This window comes from Echeneis naucrates, chromosome 14 (genome assembly GCF_900963305.1).
Source record: "Echeneis naucrates chromosome 14, fEcheNa1.1, whole genome shotgun sequence".
Taxonomy (NCBI): Eukaryota; Metazoa; Chordata; class Actinopteri; order Carangiformes; family Echeneidae; genus Echeneis; species Echeneis naucrates.
Genome location: NC_042524.1, coordinates 11447954 through 11459414, shown reverse-complemented (window position 1 = coordinate 11459414; position 11461 = coordinate 11447954). Strand labels below are relative to the sequence as shown.

Below are 11461 nucleotides of genomic sequence, written 5' to 3'. Positions count from 1 at the left end.
AATGAGGTAACGTACCGCCTTAGGCTCAGGAGAAGACTTTAGGTCCACACACAAGTTTGACCTGCTGAACCGGAGAGTGTTCAGCAGGGGGAAGCCCTCCTCCTGAAAAACAAAACACAGATTTACTTCTGATTAAAATCTGTCCTGTGACAAACACAATTCGAAGAATGATGGATGATCCCAAAAGGAATATTATTATTCATAAACAACAAACCTGCTGTTGAGCCATCCCACGCTGAGGTGAACCTGTGGACCTGCAAGGTTCCCCGGGCTGGCTCACCTGTTACCAATGAAAATGTATTTTAAGTGTAATCCGCATTGTCATTGCCTCTTTTGACAGACCGTAACGCTATGAACAAATTCCAAACTAATACAAGAGGGAGGAGAACATACCGTCACAGCAGAAGAGGCTGGGCCTGAAGGCGCGCCCTCATCTGAACTACAGGACAATCTGGGTGGGGGTGTTCCAACCATCTGAGAAGATACATAGGAGTATTAACTCTGCATTTTCCCCAGACAATACACAACATCTGATTAATGACTGTATCATATTTAGTTATTCTTAATTGGCAATTGTAGCAAAGTACCATGATGGTATACAAATAAATACAAAGGTAAATGCATTGAATTTTATTTCAACACAGTTAAACAATTCTCCCCCATGTTTGGCTGTGTCAAACGATTTCACGCAAAGCTTGCATCTATGGAATGATCAAGCCATCCATCCAAAAGCTGGCTTCTACCTATTGTCATCATGCAGTAAAAGCTGCAACAAGGATGAAAACAGTGAGGAAGATTTTTCGTCAATGAAGCCTGAGATTTTCCATAGGAGCTGATAGCAAATTGCCCAGTGTAATGTTAACTCCTGAACTCGTGCGCATTAACAACACACAACTCTCCAGTTGTTGACTTCGCCATGGCAATAATGTCAACACTGATAAAGAAGCCACATTAAACCACACCAATTTGACGCCAGGATTGCTGTGAACCATCTGAAGCTACAGATGAACTTTCTGTTTGCACCTTTTTAATACCTACAAATTTATTTCCATACGTGTGTATAAATCCACTTTTGAGAGTGAGGACTGTCTATACAACTTAACCGAGTGAGCTGCAAATCCCCAGTATCTGTCATTTGTGATAAGAGTTAACATACCTTGTTCACTGAAGAACGGACTTTGCGATGACGTGCTCCCCTGGCTGGGGGCTTGGACGCAACCTGTGACATCAAATGAAATCATAACACATCAAGTACCATCATTATAACTAAACATTAATATGCATTGCAATTATACTTATGGATTGCGTGAGATAAAATTTGACACTGACCTTCTTGGGCTTGGGAGATGGCTTAAAGTCCGCCAGGCAAGATAAGTGAGAGGGAGAAACTTCCTCCATAGCACATAGGATGGTGCTGCTGAACCAGACGGGGTTCAGCGGAAGGAAGCACTCCTCCTCCTGTACAACACAAAACAGGAGGTCTTGTGATTACAATCTCTTTTCAATAAAACAACCCAAAAGGATAACAAATACAACCTAATGTAATATTTGAAAATCCACAAACGAATCACAAACCTGCGTTTGAGCCATCCTGGGCTGAGGTGAACCTCTGGACCTGCAAGGTTCCCCAGGTTGGCTCTTCTGGAAGTACAAAAAGCATCACATCGTATGAAACAAATCTGTCATTGCAACCTACATTAAAAGTTTCACAAATATAGCACATTTAACACAGTATAATCACATCACATCATACTATCACATTTTAAGTCCCAAGCACACCTTATGAAATGCATCAATTACCTTGCCGCCCCGACCAACAGTCCTCCATTGAAAGGGGTCAGGTGCAGGTGGAGCAGGGGACCTCTCCCTCACAACCAATTTAGGAAGGACTTTCCTAACTGGAGGTGATGGCCTGGGAGAGACCCGGGGGGCTGGGGGTGGTGTCCTCAGTTGCTCTGTAGCGGCAGAAAAGAGCAACTGAACGAGGATAGCCATCCCCTCACTATCACTCAGGTGGACCTGCAGAGATAAGAAAAGAAGAGAAAAAAAAAAAAAAGTAAACGTTTTAAGTCTTAATGACAACAAAGAAAGAAAAAGTTGATTTTTGCACACGCAGATATGGTACTTACACCATCCTTGCTCCACAACTCCAAGTTGCTCGTGGGGAAGTGCTCTGTAGCTGAAAAGAGGTACTTCACGCCTTAAAACAGTGAAGAGAGCAAAAAAAAAAAAGTAGAAGTCATCATACATGTATTACGACTTTACTTGCTAAAATTGAATAATTTTTTTATGTAGTACATTTTGGCAATTAGCTGTATGAAAGTTCCATTTTTTTCCCACGTACCCATACGAGCAGCCACACGGCGATATGCCTGACGCAAGTGATCCTGGTAGTCAGGGTCACAAGCCAGGCGGGGAGGGAAGTCGACAACAAAAACCTGTTGGGAACAAAACCAAACCTGATCATTAAATGAAATATTACTCTTTCACTAAAAATCATGCAAAGCCCATATTGTTAAGCCACCCTCTCAGGAAAATTTAAATGTGGAATAAAAGTTTACCTCATGCCAGCGGTTGCCAATGGACTTGAGGAGATTGGCAAAGTCGATGGCAGCCTCATCAACCGTCCTGCTAGCAGTAAGGTTGTTGCTGGGAGCCAGCAGACAGACAGCCTCAGGAGTACGAGGAACTACGGCGTGTAGAACCTCAGTACGGATCTGAGACGCGCAGGCTCCCGGGGTCGACATGATGCCAAAGGAGAGGTCGTGAGACTCTGGCATCGGAACAAAACCATCTACAATGGCACGTAGATGGGAGTCCCCGACAATCAGAATGAACTGCAAAAATAAATACCATTTAATTAACATGAAAATCATGAAACATCGTGAGATCTCATTCTCTCCCTCTCTTTTGTTTATTTTAACAACAATAATACCTTCTTGTCAGGTGACTCAGGCGGGATGACCAATTTGTGACTGCGCCCTGTGAAGGGTGAAATTGGCCACCGGAACACTTTGTGGCGCCATCCGGTACCACGGCCTGTTTAGAAAAAGATGGAACATGAGATTAATAATGAGGGATGTCATATCTGTAAAAGTCCTACAACAATCACTCTATCATCAGTGAAAAAAGTGCAGGAAAGAGAAGCAGTGAAACCTTTACAAGGCGTGTATATTAAACACAAAAGCATAAAGACTTAATATTACAACAGCTGTACACTCACGTGCATGGAGCTTGGCACGCGCTTCATCCTCTCCTCGCAACTGTCTGGCTGGCAGGGTGGCTCCAACCACCTGATGACAAATGACAAATGGATGAAATTTAAGATGAAATGAACGGTGTAAATGTGTCTCATTGGAGAGACTGACTTATTTAAGTGATTGTGCATGTCATTTCGAATCATACATACGTTGTTGACGGAAGAGAGGGTGCAGAGGGGGTGGTCTGGCTCAGTGACCTTCTTCCAGCGTTGCTTCTGGGCCTCGGAACGTCTCCCCTTCCGCGGCATTCTGAAAAACAGTCACAAAGAAGAGAAAAAAAAAAAAAAAAAAAAAGAAAAAAAAAAAGAAAGAAACACAACACTTCCAAACAAAAGGGCGTTAAGCCTACACTAAATCCTAACCTAGACAATTTATCTTATATTGTATATATATTGATATTTACTATCTTAACTGAATCAGTATTATATATTATATTATATGCAAAGAAATGGTGAACAAATCAACAATTGTGTAAATGCAGTGCAAGTGAGGTGAGTTGAGGTGAAGTCAGGCGAGTCGAGGTGAAGCTCAGGATGCTGCAAAAGCCGCTCAAAACTTTGATCAATCAACAAGAAGCTGCAATGGAGAAAAAAATGTATATTACTTAGACAGCTATGAATAAAATCAGTAGCACTATTTTACATCTGAAAATGTCATGTCTGTGTCTATGGGAGGCGGCAACAGGGTGGTAGTCAATCATTCATCTATCTATTCCTCACTACAAGGAGTCCTAGAAAAATTTATGCATATGTAAATCAATTCCAACTATGAGCACTCTGCTAAAAAGTAACAATAGCAACATTATATTTTATACTTTTGCCATATACGTAAACGTTAACCAATCCGATTAAAGGCTTTCGAGTATTTTTCGGTGGTAAAGTTAACAGTAGTGGCTGTGGATGCGGCTAATATGATAGCTACCAATGTTAGCTGCGTTATACATGTTAACATGTCGTCAACCAATCGGAATAGCAGTTTTTGCACAGTCAGCAAACATGTTAATACTGTTTAACATTTACATTTTCGATTCAAACACAATACGATGTGACAAAGTTCACATTTGAGCAGCTAATGTAAAGCTAGCGGAGCTAATCGGAGAGTACGTGTTCTTACCTCGAGTGAAGGATCAAAGGGAACGGTTCAAAGCCACAGTCAAGTTTTAAGGAAAATCAAGTGGACAATCCAGACTCCTGATTGGTCGTTGCTAGGTTGCAGTTGACAAGAAATGTCCAATAAGCTCCACGCTCCACAAACGACGCGTATCGTGTTTGTACATATCGCATAAGTGACTTATGAGGGGCACCTTTTTGTGTTAATTTTTTATATTGATTTAATCAGGCCACTGAGTGAGCAGACCGGAGAGCATCCGCTAACTCTAAGCGTTTTCCTCAATATCAATTTTGATGACATCGTTAAGTTTTGACAACACATAAACATGAAAGTGTCCTGGAGGCTCAGCAATGTGATCAGTTAACGTTATCGCAACGAGCCGCTGTGAGGGCTTTGAGACGGGGCGCAAATAGCTGCAGAGCTGCAGAGGGATGTGCAGTTTCACGTTTACACCATAAACGTTTACAGTGTCACCAGATGAAGTCGGTGAATTCATGGACAAAAACGGGACTTGCCAAAGCGGGAAACGTCAACGCCGATTGAACAGCTGACGTTTCGGTTCAGCGGGAGTACTCAGGATGACAACGATCGTGTGTAGGCTCAAGTAGCCGCCTGCTAACGTCCGAAAACCCAATCGGTACCTCAGAATCGGGGAAGAATTGATTAAAAATGAGGGGCCATGACGTTACCAGGCTGTCGGACATACTGGTATGTTTACTAAGGACCTATATAAACCATATATTTGGGATTGAATGATTATAAAACCAATTAAAATGCTCATGTGGCACGTCACAGTACGATCGATCAGGATTATGGGTATTGTAGTCTAATGTCTCTGCTGACATCTATAAGATTAACGGTCATATATAACCAGGGTGAGGCTGCAATCAACCATTATGGCCCTGGACTGTAGAACAGCCTCCCAGAGAACCTCCCAGAGAGACTCCCTACCACAGTAGGGAGGGGTAGACCCACAAAGCACATAAACACATATACAGCCTATGACATCATGGTGAAATCTGAGAAGGGCTGACATTTTGGGATATTAGAAACATGAACTTTGATTGTGTAAGAAGCGTTGTAGGTATCATAAAGCCTGTTTTAACAAAAAAAGTTCAAAGTCTTGTGACCCGTTTAAACTTTGAACGGCGTTTCTGTCTCTGTGTATGTCTGTGTATATGTGTGAGTGCATCTGTCTATCTGACTGCGTGTATGTCTGTGTATATGTGTGAGTGCATCTGTATATCTGTCTCTGTGTATGTCTATGTAAATGTGAGTGCATCTGTCTATCTGACTGTGTGTATGCCTGTGTATATGTGTGAGTGCGTCTGTATATCTGTCTCTGTGTATGTCTGTGTATATGTGTGAGTGCATCTGTATATCTGTCTCTGTGTATGTCTGTGTAAATGTGTGAGTGCATCTGTATATCTGTCTCTATATGTCTCTGTATGTATGTGTGAGTGCATCTGTATATCTGTCTCTATATGTCTCTGTATGTATGTGTGAGTGCATCTGTATATTTGTCTCTATTTGCGTCTGTGTATATGTGTGACTTCGTCTGGATATCTGTCTCTGTGTGCGTCTGTATATCTGTCTGTATCTGGCATCTCTATATCTCTGTGTGTGTCTTTGAGAAGAAATTGAAAGTGATGGCCATAGGCCACAGACAGAGTGAGATGAGACCAGCATGACAATTGATCTGTGATTGTGGAGGAAGCGTAGGAGCTATCATAAAGCCTGTCGTCACAAACAGAGGTCAAAGTCTCGTGACCTTTTTAAACTTTGAACGGAGTTTCTGTGACAAAGCATGACGAAGCATTGAGGCTCCAAAGTGGGGTGGGTTTGATCCACAGACCTGATCTGTATATCTGTCTCTGTGGATGTCTGTGTAAATGTGTGAGTGCATATGTCTATCTGACTGTATGTATGTCTGTGTATATGTGTGAGTGCGTCTGGATATTTGTCTCTGTGTGTGTCTGTGTACATGTGCGAGTGCGTTTGGATATCTGTCTCTGTGTGCGTCTGGATATCTATCTGTGTCTACATCTCTATATCTCTGTGTGTGTCTCTGAGAAGAAATCATTCAAAGTGATGGCCATAGCCCACAGACAGAGTGAGATGAGACCAGCATGACAATTGATCTGTGATTGTGGAGGAAGCGTAGGAGCTATCATAAAGCCTGTCGTCACAAATAGAGGTCAAAGTCTCGTGACCTTTTTAAATTTTGAACGGACTTTCTGTGACAAAGCATGACGAAGCATTGAGGCTCCAAAGTGGGGTGGGTTTGATCCACAGACCTGATCTGTATATCTGTCTCTTTGTATGTCTGTGTAAATGTGTGAGTGCGTCTGTATATCTGTCTCTGTTTGCATCTGTGTACATGTGTGAGTGCGTCTGGATATCTGTCTCTGTGTGCGTCTGGATATCTGTCTGTGTGTGCATCTCTATATCTCTGTGTGTGTCTTTGAGAAGACATCATTCAAAGTGATGGCCATAGGCCACAGACAGAGTGAGATGAGACCAGCGTGACAATTGATCTGTGATTGCGTAGTAAGCGTAGGAGCTATCATAAAGCCTTTTGTCACAAACATAGTTCAAAGTCTTCTGAGCCGTTTAAACTTTGAACGGCATTTCTGTGACAAAGCGTGACGAAGCAGTGAGGCTCCAAAGTGAGGTGGGTTTGATCCACAGACCTGAGCTGAGAGAGATGCGGTCGTCACGGTGATTCGAGAATTCGCTCAGGTCAGAGCTCAGACTCTCCCCAAAACTCTCCGAAAAGTCGCTTTTGACCACGTCCCGAACTACTTCGAATTGCGAGCAAACCGTAGCTCCGGTTTGAAAAGCGAAAACACCGTGAGGGACAGAAGAGTCTGGGGATTCCAGAAGTCTTTATTTGATTTGAAAAGTCCTTAAAATGAGCGTGTAGGGACAGTGCAAAGACAGAGTGAAATAGTTTTTAGTGAAACCTTGATTTGCATTACAGTCAATTGGGCCAAAACCAGGTGTTGCTGACGCTCTGAGCCCTCCAGTTTAAATTTGGTGAGGAGTAGAGTTGTAAAAATTAGATTTTCTGAATCCCAAGACCTGTGTCTACGTTTTGACATAAAATCTTTTGTCTCCCTTTCACGGTTTGGCCGTGAGTTCGAGTTAAACATGAAAATGTCGGTTACTTTTTCACAGTGCTCTCACTCTACTTAACGAGCGGTTACACTCTAACTTTGAGGAAAAAGTGATTCGGACTGCTCCTTTGAGAGGTCATAGTTCAAAAACAGTACAATTTAGGAGAAATAGGCTTGATGTTCTGGAAACAGCACAAGATTTCCTCCGTTTTAAATGTTGAATGAGATTTCTAGGTGCACGTATGACAGAGCTACGCGACTGAGAAAATAGGTGAAATTTGGAGGCGAGTTTTCGACGGCTCCAATGCATTCTCTATGGAAATTTTCGGCTGGTTTTTTGGGAATAACTTTGGGAAAAATCGGAAAATCTACTCACCAGAACTTAGCACGCTATTCCCGATCGAGCCGCACGTTTTGATATATATATTGTTGGGCTTCGTGCAGCGGTACGACCCACATTAACGGACAAAAAACGGCGGAATAATAATAATAATAAGAAGAAGAAGAATAATAAGTATGGACAAGATTAAGTAGTGCCTCGTGCTATGCACAGAGGCCACTACGAAGTAGTGTCCTCTGTGCTTATAGCCCGTGGCACTAAATAATAAGTATGGGCGAAGAATAAATAGTGCCTCGTGCTATGCACAGAGGCCACTACTTCTGTAGAAGTAGTGTCCTCTGTGCTTATAGCCCGTGGCACTAAACTAGAAAATTCCAGGGAAATTTTGAAGTGCCACGGGACCCGGGGCCCGTCCGTCACCCGTCATCCGTAGCCCGTCGTTCGTTGCCCGTCGCCCGTCGCCCCTCGCCTGGACGAGCAACCCACGTACCGTCATGCTGTCGAAAGCCTTCCTGCTGAAATTTCCGTTCAGAGAACCGATTGAGCTCGATTCAATGAGCGTGTCTTTATATCTGTCTCTTTGTATGTCTGTGTATATGTTTGAGTGCGTGTCTATATCTGTCTCAGTGTATGTCTGTGTAAATGTGTGAGTGCATCTGTATATCTATCTCTGTGTGTGTCTGTGAATATGTGTGAGTGCGACTGTATATCTGTCTCTGTGTATGTCTGTGTACATGTGTGAGTGCGTCTGGATATCTATCTGTGTCTACATCTCTATATCTCTGTGTGTGTCTTTGAGAAGACATCATTCAAAGTGATGGCCATAGGCCACAGACAGAGTGAGATGAGACCAGCATGACAATTGATCTGTGATTGCGTAGTAAGCGTAGGAGCTATCATAAAGCCTTTTGTCACAAACAGAGTTCAAAGTCTCGTGACCTTTTTAAACTTTGAACGGAGTTTCTGTGACAAAGTATGACGAAGCAGTGAGGCTCCAAAATGGGGTGGGTTTGATCCACAGACCTGATCTGTATATCTGGCTCTGTGTTTGTCTGTGTAAAGTGTGAGTGCGTGTCTATATCTGCCTCTATTTCTGTCTGTGTATATGTGTGAGTGCGTCCGGATATCTGTCTCTGTGTGCGTCTGTATATCTGTCTGTGTGTGCATCTCTATATCTCTGTGTCTGTCTTTGAGAAGAAATCATTCAAAGTGATGGCCATAGGCCACAGACAGAGTGAGATGAAACCAGCATGACAATTGATCTGTGATTGCGGAATAAGCGTAGGAGCTATCATAAAGCCTTTTGTCACAAACAGAGGTCAAAGTCTCGTGACCTTTTTAAACTTTGAACGGAGTTTCTGTGACAAAGCATGACGAAGCAGTGAGGCTCCAAAGTGGGGTGGTTTTGATCCACAGACCTGATCTGTATATCTGTCTCTGTGGATGTCTGTGTAAAGTGTGAGTGCATCTGTACATCTGTCTCTTTGTATGTCTGTGTAAATGTGTGAGTGCGTCTGTATATCTGTCTCTGTGTATGTCTGTGTACATGTGTGAGTGCGTCTGTATATCTGTCTGTGTCTACATCTCTATATCTCTGTGTGTGTCTTTGAGAAGACATCATTCAAAGTGATGGCCACAGACAGAGTGAGATGAGACCAGCATGACAATTGATCTGTGATTGTGGAGGAAGCGTAGGAGCTATCATAAAGCCTGTCGTCACAAACAGAGGTCAAAGTCTCGTGACCTTTTTAAACTTTGAACGGAGTTTCTGTGACAAAGCATGACGAAGCAGTGAGGCTCCAAAGTGGGGTGGTTTTGATCCACAGACCTGATCTGTATATCTGGCTCTGTGTTTGTCTGTGTAAAGTGTGAGTGCGTGTCTATATCTGCCTCTATTTCTGTCTGTGTATATGTGTAAGTGCTTCTGGATATCTGTCTCTCTGTGTGTCTGTGTATATGTCTGAGTGCATCTGTCTATCTGACTTAGTGTATGTCTGTGTATATGTGTGAGTGCGTCTGTATGTGTATATGTCTGAGTGCGTCTGTATATCTGTCTCTGTTTGCGTCTGTTTATATGTGTGAGTGCGTCTGGATATTTGTCTCTGTGTGTGTCTGTGTACATGTGTGAGTGCGTCTGGATATCTGTCTCTGTGTGCGTCTGTATATCTGTCTGTGTCTGCATCTCTATATCTCTGTGTGTGTCTTTGAGAAGAAATCATTCAAAGTGATGGCCATAGGCCACAGACAGAGTGAGATGAGACCAGCATGACAATTGATCTGTGATTGTGTAGTAAGCGTAGGAGCTATCATAAAGCCTTTTGTCACAACCAGAGTTCAAAGTCTTCTGAGCCGTTTAAACTTTGAACAGCGTTTCTGTGACAAAGTATGACAAAGCAGTGAGGCTCCAAAGTGGGGTGGGTTTGATCCACAGACCTGATCTGTATATCTGTCTCTGTGGATGTCTGTGTAAAGTGTGAGTGCGTCTGTATATGTCTCTTTGTATGTCTGTGTAAATGTGTGAGTGGGTCTGTATATCTGTCTCTGTGTATGTCTGTGTACATGTGTGAGTGCGTCTGGACATCTATCTGTGTCTACATCTCTATATCTCTGTGTGTGTCTCTGAGAAGACATCATTCAAAGTGATGGCCATAGGCCACAGACAGAGTGAGATGAGACCAGCATGACAATTGATCTGTGATTGTGTAGGAAGCGTAGGAGCTATCATAAAGCCTTTTCTCACAAACAGAGTTCAAAGTCTTCTGACCCGTTTAAACTTTGAACGGCGTTTCTGTGACAAAGTGTGACGAAGCAGTGAGGCTCCAAAGTGAAGTGGGTTTGATCCACAGACCTGAGCTGAGAGAGATGCGGTCGTCACGGTGATTTGAGAATTCGTTCGGGTCAGAGCTCAGACTCTCCCGAAAACGCTCCGAAAAGTGGCTTTTGACCACGTCCCGAACTACTTCGAATTGCGAGCAAACCGTAGCTCCGGTCCGAAAAGCGAAAACACCGTGAGAGACAGAAGAGTCTGGGGATTCTGCCAGTCTTATTTGAAAGGAAAACTCCTTAAAATGAGCGTGTAGGGACAGTGCAAAGACAGAGTGAAATTGTTTTTCGGAAAACCTTGATTTGCATTGCAGTCAATTGGGCCAAAACCAGGTGTTTCTGACGCTCTGAGCCCTCCAGTTTAAATTTGGTGAGGAGTAGAGTTGTAGAAATTTGATTTTCTGAATCCCAAGACCTGTGTCTACGTTTTGCCAAAAAATCTTTTGTCTCCCTTTCACGGTTTGGCCGTGAGCTCGAGTTAAGCATGAAAATGTCGGTTACTTTTTCACAGTGCTCTCACTCTACTTAACGAGCGGTTACACTCTAACTTTGAGGAAAAAGTGATTCGGACTGCTCCTTTGAGAGCTCGTAGTTTGAAAAGTGGACTGTTTAGGAGAAAAAGGTTTGATTTTGTGGAAAGAGCACAAGATTTCCTCCGTTTTAAAGTTTGAATGATATTTTTAGGTGCACGTATGACAGAGCTATGCGGATGAGAAAATAGGTGAATTTTTGAGGCGATTTTTCGTCGTCTCCCATGCATTCTCTATGGAACATTTTTGCTGGTTTTTTGGGAATAACTTTGGGAAAAA

At 42.9% G+C, this 11461-nt stretch overlaps 1 protein-coding gene across 1 annotated transcript; it reads right to left on the bottom strand.

The window, feature by feature from the left end:
• Positions 1-1659: 1659 nt before the first annotated feature.
• Positions 1660-3508, bottom strand: LOC115054550 (uncharacterized). The gene is made up of 8 exons (XM_029519814.1): positions 3410-3508; positions 3224-3293; positions 2936-3039; positions 2562-2837; positions 2345-2438; positions 2130-2200; positions 1801-2019; positions 1660-1692 (listed from the first exon to the last, which is right to left on the bottom strand). The coding sequence occupies exons 1-8, from the start codon at positions 3506-3508 to the stop codon at positions 1660-1662; spliced, it is 966 nt and encodes a 321-aa protein (XP_029375674.1).
• Between the last annotated feature and the right edge of the window lie 7953 nt (positions 3509-11461).